Source organism: Parus major, chromosome 17 (genome assembly GCF_001522545.3).
Source record: "Parus major isolate Abel chromosome 17, Parus_major1.1, whole genome shotgun sequence".
In the NCBI taxonomy this organism is placed as follows: domain Eukaryota; kingdom Metazoa; phylum Chordata; class Aves; order Passeriformes; family Paridae; genus Parus; species Parus major.
Window position 1 is genome coordinate 3824241 of NC_031785.1, and position 16486 is coordinate 3840726.

The 16486-nt window shown below is 41.6% G+C and overlaps 2 protein-coding genes across 8 annotated transcripts; one reads left to right on the forward strand and one right to left on the reverse strand.

Annotated features, from left to right (window-relative positions):
* Positions 1-102: 102 nt before the first annotated feature.
* On the forward strand, positions 103-5027 carry REXO4 (REX4 homolog, 3'-5' exonuclease). 2 transcript variants are annotated; one of them, XR_004499694.1, is made up of 9 exons: positions 103-515; positions 962-1320; positions 1595-1747; positions 1912-2105; positions 2494-2582; positions 2815-2889; positions 3150-3224; positions 3413-3628; positions 3817-3906. XR_004499694.1 is itself a non-coding variant. In XM_015644850.3 (8 exons), the coding sequence occupies exons 1-8, from the start codon at positions 321-323 to the stop codon at positions 3928-3930; spliced, it is 1254 nt and encodes a 417-aa protein (XP_015500336.2). In that variant the 5' UTR covers positions 103-320; the 3' UTR covers positions 3931-5027. The 2 variants fall into 2 exon arrangements, 1 of the variants encoding a protein (XP_015500336.2); XM_015644850.3 differs by lacking the exon at positions 3413-3628 and having other exon boundaries at positions 3817-5027.
* On the reverse strand, positions 4251-16480 carry STKLD1 (serine/threonine kinase like domain containing 1). Of its 6 annotated transcripts, none has more exons than XM_015644844.1 (19): positions 16431-16480; positions 15827-15922; positions 15329-15373; positions 13938-14012; positions 13222-13326; positions 12980-13050; positions 12253-12368; positions 11782-11894; positions 11525-11685; positions 10962-11092; positions 10261-10344; positions 9482-9598; positions 8803-8937; positions 7794-7922; positions 6859-6996; positions 6187-6315; positions 5780-5917; positions 5378-5457; positions 4251-4540 (listed from the first exon to the last, which is right to left on the reverse strand). In XM_015644844.1, exons 1-19 carry the CDS (start codon positions 16443-16445, stop codon positions 4478-4480), a joined length of 1941 nt encoding a protein of 646 aa, XP_015500330.1. In that variant the 5' UTR covers positions 16446-16480; the 3' UTR covers positions 4251-4477. The 6 variants fall into 6 exon arrangements, with proteins under 6 accessions (XP_015500330.1, XP_015500331.1, XP_015500332.1 ...); XM_015644845.1 differs by lacking the exon at positions 16431-16480 and adding an exon at positions 16307-16408; XM_015644846.1 differs by lacking the exon at positions 15827-15922.
* Positions 16481-16486: the final 6 nt, after the last annotated feature.

A 16486-nucleotide genomic window follows, 5' to 3' on the forward strand; every position in this document is an offset into this window, starting at 1 on the left:
CCCTTGCGCAATGTCCGCGGCTTCTGCAGAGCCAGCCCCGGCAGACCAAGGGCCGGCTCGGAGGCCGTGTGGCCCTGGGGACACACCCGAGTGGAGGGGTCACCCTGCGACCCCCCGGAACACCGGAACCGCTCTCCCCCGCCCCGGAACCCGAGCGCAGGCCGGCGTTCCCCGCCGGGGCGGTGCGGCGCTGTGCCGGTCCCCCTGCGGCAGCGCCGGCCCGCTTGGGACTCGCTGTCCTCCGATCCCGATCCCGGTCCCGGTCCCGGTCCCGATCCCGGTCCCGGTCCCAGTCCCGGTACCACCCCGCTGACCCCCGCATGGTCAAGCAGAGTCCTGCGGAGCCCCAGGCGGCGGGGCCGAGCGGCGCGTCCCGCGGGAAGAGCAAGAAGAGGAGGAAAAAGAGGAAGGCCCTCCGGGAAGCGGCGGCCGCGTCGAAAGGCCCCGGCATGACGGCTGCGGGGCTCCCCCGCAACCCCCAGGAGTTCTCCTCCAACTGGAAGGCGCTGCAGGAGGTGAGGGGGACCGGGGGATGCGGCGGGGGCAGCGGGAGACAGCCCCGGGGAGCTGGGCCAGGGAAGCAGGGCCATGCTGGCGGTGCCCGAATGCAGCTCCACGCTGGAGTTAACTCGGAGTGGGGGCAGCGACACCTCCACTGTCCCAGGCTGCTCCAACCCCGTCTAACCCGGCCTTGGACACTTCCAGGTATCCAGGGACAGCCACAGCTTCTCTGGGCAGCCTGTGCCAGGGCCTCATCACCCTCACAGGGAAGAACTTCCCAATATCCCATCTAACCTTACCCCCTGGCAGTTTGAAGTCATTCCCTTTGTCCTGTCACTCCAGGCTCTTGTGAATAGTCCCTCTCTCCATTTCTTGAAGGCTCCTTTTAGGTACTGGAAGGACAATTCTCTTTTCCAGGCTCTTTTACTTTATCTTTTTTTTTTTTTTAATGTAATTTTAGTTGCTGAAACAAAAGGCAAATAACTCCAACAAGCCCATCTCTACGGGTCAAACAAACACCAAAAAGAAGCAGCCACTCAAAGCAGCCAAAAGCCCGGAAGTCCCAGCAGTCAATGGGAATGGGAATGTGGTAAAGGCCAAATCCACAAATAAAATGGACAGTGGTTCTGCTAAAGCAAATCCTCCTTTGGCCAAGCCAGAATCCAAGGGGGTTACAGCAAATAAGAACTTAAATGGCACCAAAAGCAATGGGAAAGGCTGCAAAGAAAAAAAGAAAAGTGGCATTGTTGTGAAGGAGAAGGATGAGCTGAAACATAAGAGGAGGAAAGCTGAGGAACACGTGGAGCAGCAGCCCAAAGAGTGAGTATTTCAGGCAGCAGCCCTGGATGTGAATATTTATTTTGGGAGGAGCACAGAGAGGTACATTCAAAACAGCTTCACTTTTCCAGACTAAATTCTGAAAGAAATAAGACACATTTTGCCCCTACTCCTCGGACACAGCAAGAAACCTGCAGAGGTGCTAGTCATAGACTTAATTTTAACAGGGTTTATCTCTTGCTTTAAAAAGTAAACATAATTTTGTACAACAGACATCAGATTGCTTGTTAAATGTAATTAAATCTGTTCCTCCCAGGGCTGACATCTGGTTTGATGACGTTGATCCAAAAGATATTGAAGCAGCAATAGGACCTGAAGCAGCAGAAATTGCCAGAAGGAACCTGGGACTTGAAACAGAGCAGTCCCAGTCTGTGGAGCAGGTGCTGGTTAAGGAAAAGGCTTTTGATGGGTGAGTGACATTCCAGGGGGAAGGATGGCATCAGAGGTGTCAGTGAGCACAGTGAGCTCCCTGCATCTGCTGCCAGGTTTGCCCTGTCCAAGTCCAGGTGTGAACCTTGTCAGCTCCAGCTGGGCCCTGCAGAGCTGTCCCCAAGCTGTGCCTTTGCCTTTCAGGCTGACCCGAGCTGTGGCCATGGACTGTGAGATGGTGGGGGTGGGCCCCAAGGGCGAGGACAGCATCCTGGCTCGGGTGTCCATCGTCAACCAGTTTGGGAAGTGCGTTTATGACAAGTATGTCAAGCCCACAGAGAAGGTGACAGACTACAGGACAGCTGTCAGTGGCATACGGCCTCAGAATTTAAACACAGGTACAAGGGGTTTCCTCGAAAAGGATTTTTAAAGAGGGAGAATTCAATGGGTTGTCACAGAAGCCTCATTGGCTGAGCTTGGAACAGTCTGAGACTGAATTTGGGAAAACAAAATGCTGAGATTTAAGTTAACCTTAATGCTAAGAAAAATTGTAGGAAGAAGTGCTTTTATACAGTGATCACTAACACCCTTGAAGAAATTAGCTGGTGGATTATGGTATTAAAAAAAAATAATTTCCTTTTCATGCTGTGCTCTTTATGGAATTCTCTATGTTCTAGCAGGGATTCGGTGTACTGTACAATAACTACAGTCCCAAGCATACAGTTACTTCCCAGAAAAGATGAAGTATATGCTCATGGAAAGTGTTTTCTTGTGTGGCATTTTTAGGTGAAGACTTCAAAGTGGTTCAGAAGGAGGTGGCTGAGATCCTGAAGGGAAGGATTTTAGTTGGCCACGCCTTACAGAATGATCTAAAGGTACCTTGAAAATGAAGTTTCTAATACATCATTCTGGATCAAGGGAACACACCTGAGCTCCTGGAAACTGGTCCTGAATCCAGCCCATGTCTGTATGAGCTGGGTCTTGTCCTTTCATGGGTTTAAAGTGTCTCTTAAAATGGATGGGAGGAAACAACAGGCAGCTGCACATTCAGCTCTATAAAGTTTCAGGCAATAACACATATTAGACTGAAAATGTGATTTCTTCTAGGTTCTACTTCTTGATCATCCTCAGAAGAAGATCAGAGACACACAGAGATACAAACCTTTCAAACAGAGAGTCAAGGTAAGAGACTGTTGGGAAGATGCTCAATTAACAGACTCCAGAGATGCTGACTCACTCCTGTGCTTGCTTTTACCTGACCCTGTTCTTTCTTTCCTACCTATGCACGCACAAATCTCATAATTCATTAATTATTCCTGATATTTCACTAGCAGAGGCTAAGATGTGCTCTTCTTTGAGGAACATAATATTTTGATATACACCCATCTCTGTTATTTCAAGTCCTGTGAGACAGCATGGTTTATGATCTTTTCTGTCTCCAGAGTTCCAGGCCATCCCTGAAGCTGCTGTGTGAGAGGCTGCTCAATGTTCAGGTGCAGACAGCAGAGCACTGCTCGGTAGGTACCCCCTCAGAACATCCAGCTCTGGCTTCTGGATTGAGCCCAGAATGCTGTGCCTTCATCCCAGTGAAACTCAGCAGCACTGAGATTGTCATCTAAGCTTGCTCACTGTTCCCTCATTTCATAAACAACTTTTGTACAAGTCAGCACTTAACTCTGAATTATTGTTACTTTAAAATTCCCAGGGGAAAAGGTAATGATGAAGATCTGTTTACCCTAAAAGCAGCATTCTGCACTGTTGCACTGTGGATAAACAGTGGGAGAGGCTACAGCTGAACCTCAGCAGGTCCTTTATTTCAGTGGGCAGGAGAATGGAAGAGATGAATGAACTGGGGAAGCAAAACTGGGAGGGGAGCTCGTAGATCCTGTGTCAAGAGAATTTTGTCATTGTGACTTTCCAGGTAACAATCAGAAATGCAGAGCATTGTGGTGGGCCCTGGACTCCAAATACACCATTTATCCCTTTCACTAGGCACAGAACCTAAATGTAAAAAGAAATCATGAAATGTTAATTGGAAGGATATATTAAAATGATGGAAGATTTAGGTGCTTACTACCTCACATCCCTGTCTGGTGTGTTCTCTTTCAGATCCAGGATGCACAAGCAGCTATGAGACTTTACACCTTGGAGAAAAAGAAATGGGAAGCTGCTGTTAGAAACAAAGTAACAACAAAAAAAGTAAAACTTAAAAAAACAGGGTAGAATCTTTCATCTGCAGCATTTGCTGGTTTGATGTCACATTCCAAATTTAGAGATAAGTCAGAACTGACAGCAGCAACTTCATAAAATCAATCCAAAGACAATCTGCAATAACCTGGAGGTACAGGAATGCTGCTGCTATCCCTCTGGATGATCCCTGATGCTGATGCCTCCTACTGTGTTCAAACAACCTTTGTAACAAATGCCTACAGCTGGGAAGAACTTCATCAGTTAAATTTCTTCAACAGAAATAGACACTGAATAAGTAAAAAAAATTAAATTATGATAGATGAAGGAAGAAACTGTCATTGCTTTGTCAAAACTCTGAGGATTAAAATCTTTATTTCAGGTATGTTGAGGTCCACAAAGTGAGGTCTGCTACAAGGTGAATTCTTAATTATTGCTGTTAGTTACACAGTTGTGGTACCTAAACCAGCAGTAAATGCCTGTTTATATATTAGTAATTGCCCAATATTCTTTTTTTCTGGTGTGAAGAATCTTCAAATGGAGGATCCAGGCTTTTGTATCCAGCAGTAGCCAAGTCTTGTTCTCAGACAAAGCGTTTTTCCTTCCTCAGTTTCAAAAGTGTTGCACCCACCAGGGTCTGAATCTCCTGGAGAGAAATGTGGGAATTGTCAAACAGAAGAAGATCACCTTGTTCCTCCACTTATTTTTATACTCATTTATTAATAAAAATAAAGTGTCTAACATAGGTCTTTGAAGTGGCTGCTGTTGTTACAACAGGAGAGGGACCTTTCTCCCCTTCTGTGATTCATTTTTTTCTGCTCTCCCTTGTGACTGCTGTGTTCATTGAAGGGGTGCAGGCAATACCTGCAGGAGAACCTGGAGAACAGTTTGTAACTATCTTTGAAAACAATTCTGTAAATACATAACTAAAATCACCAAAATTAAGACTAACCAGTTTTATTTTGCTTGATGAACAAACCTAATTATTGGTTTCTTGCCAGCAAGCCATTGCAAAAGAAATATTAATGTAACACATTAAATAGCTCTGATGACTTTGCTGTTTTTTCCCTTTTCCAGTGTGACTACTTGGTGAAATTTAATGTAAATTAAATCTTCCCACAAACTGACAGAAAGTTTTTGTTGTTTTTTTGTTTATTTGTTAATGATGCCACTTCAAACCAAAAATAAATTAGATATAATGTAGTTATGGCTTTATTCCTGTAAACTTTAGCCTGGTTTAGCACAAGGACTGTAATAAATTAATGTAATGTTGCAAGAGACCAGAACATAATCTTTAAAAATTTCAGCATTAATAACAAGAAAAACAACTTTCAACCACTTGCTCTCAGTAGTTAAAACCATCCTTACAAGCTCACTCTTCACTCCACATGCAGCTAATTCTCTAAATTTCTGCACTGTGATCAAATCCCTCACCAGAAAAAATATATTGATATACTTTATTGTCACAGAGACTTCTCCATACCGTGCTAAATGGAAACTGGAGTTTTATTTCAGACAGCAGCTTTTCCATTTTCTGGGACCTCATATCCAGCATAACTTCATCTGCAGTGCCAATTGACAAGAAAATTTATGGTTATAGCACAACTGCCAGCAGAGCAGGAGCTAAAGGAGCACAGGGAGAGGACAGAGCTACACAAGGAAGAGGCAAAATGAGATTAAGTTAAAATGTTTTACCATCAGAGTGGTATTTGTTTGGAACAAATAGAGTGAATTCTCAGGAGGATGAATTGGAACTCTCTCAGACACAATGTAAATCTTTCCTGAGAGCAGCTAACATGTCCCTGAGCTGCTCTTGGGTTTTACTGGTTTTGGGGTTGGGAGAGAAGAGGACACTCAACAAAAGTGACAGCAGCAGCCATCTCACCATACTGAACCATCTCACTCATCAGCAGGCACAGAGCTTCTGCCACCCCTGGCTCATCAAAGTGAAGGTGATATTCATCTTTGATTAGCTCTATTCCACTGCCTTTTGAGTCCAGCAGAATTGCCAAAGCTGCAGTTTCTGCAAGGAAGACAAACACAGCTCATTGTAGCTGCAGACTGCAGGATCTGCTTCCCATCCCTTCACCAGCTGGCACATAGCACATTTTCAGGAAGTTGTGCCCATTATTTTCAGTCATCCTAAAAACTATTTTGAAGCATATTTGGGAACAAGTAGAACACCAGATACGCAGCTGACACTGTCATGAAGGACAGAAATTATTTCAATGATTGTTTTCATGTTGGTGGAGCTGATTGATAATTAATAAAAGCAGAAATGCTGAATGTTACCTGAGAGCCTCACAAGGCTGGCTAATGCCAGGCAGCCATTCTTCACCAGCACTGCTCTTTCTGGGTTCATCCTGAGTGCATCCAGCAAAAGTGCTGCTGTGGGCTCATAGTCACTGTCAGTTATGCAACCTTTACAGAAAAGAAACAAAACAGACAAAAAAGCACAAAATTTCAATATCCTCCAGGCCAAAAGAATAAGACTCCTGAATACTCAGCTTACTCTGCCGATGGGGAATAGAAATGAGGTTACTGAGGGTGTTTTGCTCAGCTTTTCCCAGTGGAACGATGGCACAAGGGCAGGCAGTAGGTAAATGTGACAATATTGCATGAGGCAGAAATAAGAGAGTAGCAAGGATGGTTTCCTTAGTGCAAATTATGATGAAATAGATTATTTCTTTTTTAACATGAAACACTGTTCCAAATCAAAATAGGAAATTAGCTGCCCAGCAGTATCTAGTGATTTAATTGCTTCAGCTCATCAAAAATGGCTTCATTAGGGAGTCCCACAGCAAGTGCAGGGAAGAGTGACCCAGAGAGGATGCAAGTTCCTAACTCTGCTGCCATCTGCAGAGCCTCCTCCAGCTGAGCAGCCTGGATTGAAGGATCACCACTGACACACAGACATCCCAGCCTTTTCCATGCCCAAGGGACAGGGAGGCTGGGAACACACACCTTGGAGTGCCAGTGCCCACAGGGCTGAGCAGGCAGACTCTGCAACGACTCCATTCTGGAGGTGTCCCCGAAGCACTGCACAGGTGACAGGGAGAGCACTTTCCAGCACTTCTTGGTCTGCATTATTCTCTGAATTACCTTAACAGAAAGGAAATGCACCAGGCAGAGTTATTTAATGAAGTCACGATATCATTGTATGTCAAATTATATCAGTAAAACCTTAATGGGTGTTGGCATTGGAATAAGGCAACATTGTTTTAGTCTGGAGGGCAGCAGAGGGAAGGAATCAAAAATGTACAGAACCAAACCAAGTGCTACAGGACTAATAAATAATTCTGCTTATTGGAGAAAGCTGAACTTCTGCAGGAACTACTGTTCTTTGTCATTTAAATTATGCATAGGGATCACAGCAAGAAACCTCCAGAAATAACCACAGTTTTGACAGAATCTGGGCTGCAGGATGGAGATTCAGCTGTCCCATAAATCCAACGGGTAATTTGCTGCACAGAGGGAATAAAACACACCAGGTGAAACTGCACAATCTGTGCTTCCAGCCTTCCATGATGATCAGAACACCACAGACCTCTACAGAAACAAATCAGTGAATATAAAATCAGGTCACATCTTGCCCTGAACAGCTCAAATTTGACACTTATCACATAATGGGTTGTTAAAAAACTCTGCATTAATTTTTATCTAATTTAACTCTGGATCTCAAAGTGATTGTAGCAGAGCTGTGGAAACAACTCTCCAGAATCACAAAATCAGATTGTTTTGGGTTGGAAGGAATCTTAAAGCTCATCTCATTTCAGCTCCCTGGAAGAAGAATGGGAGAAAATCCAATCCCAGTGACAGGAATGTCTGAACTCAGGCTCAACACTTGCTGCTCTTCAGTCACATGAGTGCAGGCACAATAGTCACTGTGTTCTACTCACCACTCACAGTCAAGCTCCAGAGAACAGCACAGCAAGAGAAGCAGATCTTGTCATTATGAAGAAAGCGTCTTAAAATTGACAGAAGGTCTGGAATGATTCCAACTTTCCTTAGGTTCTCCACAGCTACTTCTGAAAACCACAGAAATTCTATAGAATCTGGTATTTTTGTCCCACTCACTGGCCTCAGAAAAGGCAAGCACTAACCGTGTTTAAACTGAGAGAACAGACTGGTAACATGAGTCCATCAGCTGGACAAAAGGAAGCAAGAGAACAGACCAAATTCTTTAACAAGATGCACTTAACACAGCTAATCCTTTCAAATGGATGCTTGGCCATCCTTTTTCCTCACAGACTTGGAATTCACAGAGCAGGAAAGGAACTGAGGGTGTAAATTACAATTTTTCACCTTCTTCCATTTTAACGATTCAAACTAAGCTTCAGAATTAGGAAACACTGGATAAAAATAGTTTGGTCTTAGATGTGACCCTTTGTAATATGTTTTGGGGAAGATTTCCCCCTTGCTACTAAATCCAACTGTAACCATTTCTAAAAGCAGTCTTTGATGACTGTTCAACTGACACTGAAAACAACTAAAAATATTATAAACACTTAGCAATTACAAGTTCAGAAGAAAAGAAAACAAAGTAGAGAAGTTAGAGAGAATAGTGTCAATTCATCATGGCACAGTCCAAAACAGAATTCAGGTTTTATGCCTTCATTTTCTCAAGCACTCTTTGCAGAGTTTGTACTTGTTTCCAAACCAAGAAGAAATACAGAATTGTATCTGTTAGATTAGTTTTGTAAATCCCTGAAGCCTCAGTATTATATCTTAAACTTTCAGGGTGTTACCAATCTGGCCAATCTTATTAATATTACCACTATTAATTAATAATTACCCACAGCCATCCACACAAGTCAGTGAAGTCACAAGTTCTGCACTGTATCCTGTATTTGTTTCAAAAAGTAAAAATAAATTCATATTCCCCAAAGAATGAGCAAGATGACCCACCACTGGCTGCAACCATCATCAGTAATGTGCAGAGCACTGAAAGGAACTCTTCATTTTCAGAATGTTTTCTCACTGTGTGTAACAGGCAGCTGGCCACTCTCTCATCCAGGGCCATCATCACCCCCTGTTCCAGAGCTGTCAAACATTGGAATAGAACAAAGATTTCAGTGGTTTTGAATGAAATCTGAACCCACCCCTTCCCTGCAATCAGCACAGGAAAACATTCAATTAACAGCATTTCTTCACATAAAATAAGCAAAATTTACTTTAAACTTTCATTTTCTGAAATTCAATTCTTAGTATTTTGAAGCTTGTATCATTAGGTGGTTTTGGGGTAAATTTCCATGAAAGTGAACAGCATAGACCACACTAGAGACCCAAAACCACTTTTATGGCTTAAAATTTAAACACCAAAACAATAAGAGTCTTATTTATGCCCTCTAGCAACACTCTAAATGACATGAAAAAAAACTTGGTTGGACAAGACCAGTACCTATATTTCAAATTAACTCTTAACACAGAATTTCTGTATGCCAGTCCTGAAGGAAGGCCATGAGAATTTGGAAAGCTGCTTAACTTCCTTTAGTTCTTTAAATTCATTGAAATTGTTAATGGAGTAGATAATGGGTTCAGTAATCTTTACAAGACCCAGCAGAAGGAGGAAGTCTTAAAATTGTACCTTGAGTAAGAATTTCGAGCAATAAAGTGCAGCTTTGTACTTGTAAATCCAGAGAATCTACGTGAGTCTTCATGGCATGAGTGATCACTTCTGTGCATGTTAGCAGATGGGGGAATGCTGTGGGGGAAAGAAAATTTTTGAGAAAAGATTCCCGAATCAAAGAGAACAAAACAGAATGAATTGTTTTAATCTCTGTGGGAAATGTCTCCTGTCAATTAAAGCTAAGAATAACCCTGAGTTTTAACATCACAAGCCAATGCCAGCATTAAAATGCTATCAAAGGACATAGAATTTTATAAATGATTTTACACAGTGCTTTGAATAATTAACCTTGACTGAAACCTTATTTTGAAAAATATACAGTTTCTGGGAGAAAATACACAGTTTTTACCCTCACAGCTTTACCAGACACACAGGAATTAGCCATGTGTAGCTTCCTTTTGCTCTGCCAGTTCTGCAGCTCCACCAATTATCCCAGTCATCCCTGGACTCCTGGAAATTACCTTCCTCAAATGTCACTTTGTTGCCAATTCAAATACCACAGGTTTTTTTTCCCCAGTGCCCATTTTTCTTACCCAGTACAACTCCTCTGCTGGTTAACAAAAGCATGTACAGAATAAAAAACTAACACAATCTCATCAGCTCCTGGTCTGGAGAAATAGGAAGAGTGCAATTTCATTCTCATTTATGGACATTAGAAATGTTTTCATCTTCCTATTATCTCAAAATGTAAGGAAGAAGAATAGATAAATAAATAAAGTGATCAAACAGTGTCTTACCACTTTTATCCTTTACAAATCTGGCAAGGTGCTGAATGCCTTTAGTCTGGACTTCTTCAATATCCCAGAAAGCCTGCATGAATTCTGAGAAACCAAGGAAATTCTTCCAACCATTCCACACAAACAGTTACACAAATTGTCTCTGTTTTGTGCAAGATGTGAATTCATATGAATGAAAATAATGAAATTTGGGATTGTAGAAAAGAGAAAACCTCCCCCCCCAACTCATTAAACATTTCAGTATTACAAAGTGTTATGATTTATAACATATTTGGCATTATATACGTATTTTTGGGACCTGTTGGAATATTAAACCAGAGCAGGGATAGGAGCTTTAAATGCATTATTCCAATAGACTTTTCAGATTAAAAGAACATTTTCCTTACTTAGAAGGAAAAGAATGGAGCAGATCCTTTGTGGCATAAATTAGCAAACATGTTACAATGCAAACAAAATAAGTGGAGCTCTCAAATTTTATGAGGAATGACCTCATAAACTTTTCATTTAACTTTTGCAGTAGGAATGGCTGAGAATCTTAGGAATTTAGAGAAAAAGCTGAATAGTGATCCTTGCTCCAAAGAGTATTTTATTTCAAGTAAAATGACCATCCAAGAATTTATTTGCAAGTAGAATACATCCTGACTGGAAGGGTCTATTTCCTATGAAAATCACCTTTACATTAATCTTATTCTTCTTATTACCTAGAACACTTTCAACTCCTCCCTGAAAGTGCAAATCTGTTATTGTTGGAAGCAGAGACTTCTTCAGTTTTATTGAGGTGTCACCAGCAAAAATCAGGCATTTCTCAATAAATGGAATAGTGACCAGATCCCTAGAATTTTGAGACAAAAGTAGCATCAGTGAGTTAGAACTGGTAAGTTTGAAAAGAAAAAATCTACAGGCATTGTTTCATTTTGATATAAAAAATCTAATATTACTTCTAGAGTAGATTATTTTTGACAGAACTTAAACATTTTACATCAGAACAGCTCAAGAAGAGCTCATATTGTACAAACCATGCTTAGGTATCAAGTTCAGGCTCATAAAATTGTGTATAACATGAATTTATAATATAACTGCAAAAAGGGACACCTGTGCATCTCAGTGTCCACTCTGAATGAACATAACATCTTTAATAACTCAGTTTGTTGAGACAAGAAGATAAGCAGTGTTAACCCCTTCCAACAGCAGTTAACATTCCCAATTTGTAGAAATAGGAGGGGTTTTGGACAAAATAAATCAAGAAAAGGCAACCAGAACTCACCTTGCTGTGGGTCTCATGCTGGGCTCAATCTGTAGCATCATCAATAAAATTGGAAAGAAAGGCAAATAGCTGCTTTCTCCATCCTGCATCAGGTTCAGGACTTCCACAAGGCAGCTGCTGTCCCCTCTGATATCCTGCAGCAAGGAATTTATCTCTTCTGCCTGGGAAGAACACAGTGTCAGAGAGCTCTCACACACTCCCAGATATCCTGATGAGCCCAGGAACCTTTCAATCCCTAATGAATCACTCTTACACACATTCAGTACATAGCAGCTCATCATATCAAGGAGGACACAGCCCAGAGACCAGATGTCAGATTTCTCGGTGAAAGAAAATCCAAATGTTTCTGGAGCCATCCAAGACTTGCTTTCTGTAGAAAGAGGAATCATATGGTGACATTGCTGACATTGTGCTTCCAAAAACTATAAAACACACTGTAACTAATGAACATTTTTCTAAGATGTTCCTGAGGACAAAGCTAAAGAGGATTCCAACTGTACTGATTGCAGAAACTCACACACATCTACACTTGTGAACATAATTAATGCTGCCAGACAACTCCCTATGAAAATCCTATTTAGAAGACAAATAGTTTAATGCAGAGAAAGGAGAGGGAAGATAACTTTCCCCTCTTTCCTAATTTTTCTCTGAGGACTAAAAATATCCACCAGAACTGAAATCTTTTAAAAATACAGTAGGAAAGAAAAACTAGCAAAACAAATATCTACCTTCTTCCACTCTTATTTTCCATTTCAGCTCATCTTTCATAAGTGTTTCAGTACTGAAGTCACTTAGCATGAAGGATGCTTCACCAATCACAAGGATGTTTGATGGCTTGAGATTTCTGCAACACAAATATTTCCTGTCAGCCTGTGAAATTAGAGTCTAATGACATATAATTACCAATTCCCTGCATCTTAGCCCTCAGAAGGGTTGGGTTGTTTTTTGTAGTGGGCTTTTGAGTGGGATGAAATGGGTTTGGACATTTTTTGTTTGTGTTTTGTTGTTTGTTTTTCAGGTTTTTTTACATATACAAGTGTTAATCAACCAAAATACAATAACTTTCCTTTCTAAATACTTTCAAATTTGTGCTTGGGACACAAATTTATCTGATCATGGAATGCAAGGGCTGTCTCCTATTTAGATATGCAAACTTTGTCCATCACAGCCAGCAAAATGTGAGCATTTACAGAGATGGACAACTTTTTAAATATTAAAAAAAAAAAAACAAAAAAACAAGAGATAACACCTCAGTCAAATGAGTATTCCAGACAAAACTCAGGAAATAAGTAACTTTGGAAGTAAAAAAAAAAAAACCAAACAAATCTAAAGTCTGGGATTTCTACCCCCTACTTCTTTTGGAAGAGTAAAATTCCCTGCCTCTGAGCACTGTGCTGAACCAACACTGTAAAGAACAAGGGCCAGTCAGACAAAAAGAACAAGATTTCTGCTCACCTGTGCCAAATATTTTGTTTGTGTATGTAAAACAAAGCATCCACCATCTGTCCCAGGAACTTCTGAACCACCTGTGGAGGGAAATAGACATGAAAGAGTAACTTTCAAATATCTTTCAGAAGTGAGTCTCCAAAACCACCCTCCTGTGCTTTGAAGGTTTAGGGAGGATTTTCAGAAAGAAGGAATACCATAATAGCAACAAATCTCTCAGTTCAAACAGATGCCTCTTCTGTACTTTTTACCATGTCTGCTATCTTTTCTGACTTCTGCCTCTTTTCCTTGATTAGAGCTGAAAGATCTCCTTGGCCTGAGTGCTGCATTACCAGGCAGAGGAACAGAGATGAGACCTGCAATAAAACATTGCACCAAAATCGCTGAATTGTTTGCAGGTAAGAAAGACAAAACCAGACTGGTGGGTGTGATGTTCACAGTACAAAAGGGTTCTGAGATGATTATTGTCTTACAAAAGAGACAATATTTAATTTCTTCCATTAAAACACAGTATGCTCATTGTTTTAGCACATAAAACAAACCACAACTATCAAGCATCTTATCTGAAGCTCTATAGGATGATTCAAATCAATTATACGTCCATAAAATCATCAAAGATTCTGTCCAAGCACTGAAGAAAATCTGCAAATAAATGAGTCAGGGCTTTCAGCTTCTTATGGTCCCCTATAGAAGGGTTTTCATGCTGGTGTGAAAATCGGAATTGCACACTAATTCTGATCAGAACTGTGAGTCTGCCATGTGATGGGCTCCAATCCATACATATTCACAGGTTTTTAGTGTGTGTATTCAGGAGCCAAAAAAAAAAAAAATCAGGATTGTTTTAAATAAAAAAAAAACTTTTTTAGCATCTCACCCCAATGACCCCAAATTTACATCTGTGAATATGCTCATGTGCCTAGAGTATATACCACACATTCCAGTTTAACCAATCCTGCTCCATTCTCACCTCATTATTCCAAGTCATAAACAATTCCTTGTAAGTACAGATGTTAGGGTGGCGGAGTTTTAGCAAATCCATTGCCTGCATAGAAAAAGAAAGATAAAATAGAGACAGCTTTCTATAGCTACACAGTTCTTCCCTTTAACAGGACCATAAATAATAACCCAAAGCCAGTTCCTCACTTCTTTATGTCACATTTCTGATCAAACTCTTCCAAAGTGCAAGCTCTGTTAAATATTTACATACACAAATGTGGAAAGAAGGAAAATATTTCACCCAGACTCTACTCACTGCTGCAACAGCCTTGTGAGATTCAAAGGTACAAACTGATCCACAGGAAGATGATGTGTGAACCACCCCCTTCTTGAGCTCCTGACATCCAAACTTGAAAACATTTCTTAGAATATAAGTCAGAATGATTTTTCAAGTGCAGCCATTATTTCCTGTAACCTCCCTACAAGCTTGAACCTCAGCAAATACAATGGCACAAGAGATTTTTATCTCCTTGAAGGTGGTTTCTGTGCAGTGCTCTATCAAATCCTAATCACTTCAGCAAATTTGCTGATTATGTGAAAGATATAAAGAATTTAGGTTACTCTCCTGTAGTTGTTTGTGGCTGTGCAAGCACAACAGAAAAACTAAAAAGAGCCACGCTCCTGGATGGCACAACTGCATTTATTTTAATAGATGTATTTCAGTATTTATTTCAACAGAAAAATTTGATCAAGTTTTACTGGTAATGCCATATTTGGTACAGAAAGAGGTCACCTCTCTGACCAGGATAAAACATCTGCACAAACATTTATTCTCCTCCTTTTCCAACTCCAAATGCTGTGCATACTGGGCACTGGGAGACTCATCCATCATGTGCTATTCCACATATTTTATTGAAAACATTTTTGGTATTTTAAGAGTATATCTGATGCTTCTTATTCAAGGCATTGCAACGAGTTTGCACCAAAAACAACAACAAAAAAAAGTACAACAAAGGAGAAAACCATTCACAATAAAAAAGTCCAACTCTGAGAAATGAGCATATCATTAAATATGTTATCTAGACATCAAGTTATTAATAATAAACTACAAACAGACCAAGGTTCTCCGACAGCTTAAAGGCCAAAATTATGAATTTTTTTTCTTTGGCTTCACAAAACAAATAAAAATTCTGAGAAAGAACTATCCTCTGAGAAGAGCTGTCCATTTGAATTTATATATTCAAAAATAAGAGCAATTAATACAAAACCCTGGCCTGAGCCCAAGCAGAGGGCAGAGAGCACACCTCACAAACAGTCCTACCTGATTTACTTATTATTTACTCAGCTAATCCTTGTAGACTTGGTTCTATCAAGACTTTGGTCTTTGTAAGTTAAGTAGTAAAGAAAAGACTGCACCAATACCTCCTTCAAGGCCGCATTTGCTTGATGTTGGTCAATGCATTCAACCTGCACCAAACAAAAGACAGGGATGAGACAAAAATGCCAGGAACTTCAAACCAAAACACTTTTATCAAGGTGACTGGACTGCAAATGACATAAAACTACAATGATAGGTCTAAACTCTAATGTATGGGGCAGTTTTGGTGTCAGGAGATGGGTAAGATAGAGCTGAAATATGTGTGTGACAGACAGTGCTTCTGCACTGTCAGGGCAGCAGTGAGCTGAGGTGAGAACACTGAGGGGTCCTAACTAGGCTGCTGCCCTTTCCCCACTTCGAGCCTCAACATTCCAGTAAACTGATTTGAATCTTCCATTTTCCCAAAAAGCAGCACAGTAAGGAGCAACCCTACTCTTACCCAGCAGCTGAGCTGCCCAGCATGGGTCTCCTGCTGCTATCATGGTGCCCTTGGAGACAGTAAACATGCCCAATTCTTATTTTCATAGCAACCGCCTGCTCACCTGCTTTATTGCATATTTCTTCTGGGCACCCTTGTCTGTTTTCAGTTGAGCTGCCAGCATCGTGCCCAGTGCCCCGGGCTGGAGCTGCTCCAGCACCTGCCGAGCACAGGACACACCCAGAGCACCTGCTCAGCTAGGGCAGAACAACCGAGGCAAAAAAACCTTTCCATTCACTTTTCCATGGAAACCTTCCAAACAGGGAACACCTCCAGGTTCTCATGGCAGGACTAGGGACACCCCCACCTTCACCCCAGCTCCTGAGAGGAACACAGACCTTCCCTTCCCTCGTCTTCAGGACGTGCTGAAAACGCCCCCAGGACCATCCACCCCCCCTCCAGGACCCCATAATCCACCCAAAGCCACTCAACCTTCACCTCCTATGGTTGTGTGCTGCTCCCAGGGGTACCAACACCATTCCCCAGGGCTATGTACCCCTCAGAAACCCCTCCAGCATCACTTAATCCACTCAAAGCTACTTACACCACTTCCCAAGGGTACTCACAGCCCCTGCCCTGGTCACAGACCCCTCCAGCACCACCTATACCCCCACAACGCTGCAGCCACCCGCTTATCGCCGGGATGAACTTGAGCCTGGGGGAAGCACCTCGTATTTTTCCATGGTGGGGACATAACCCGGTCTCCCGCGGGGCAGCGGCCCTG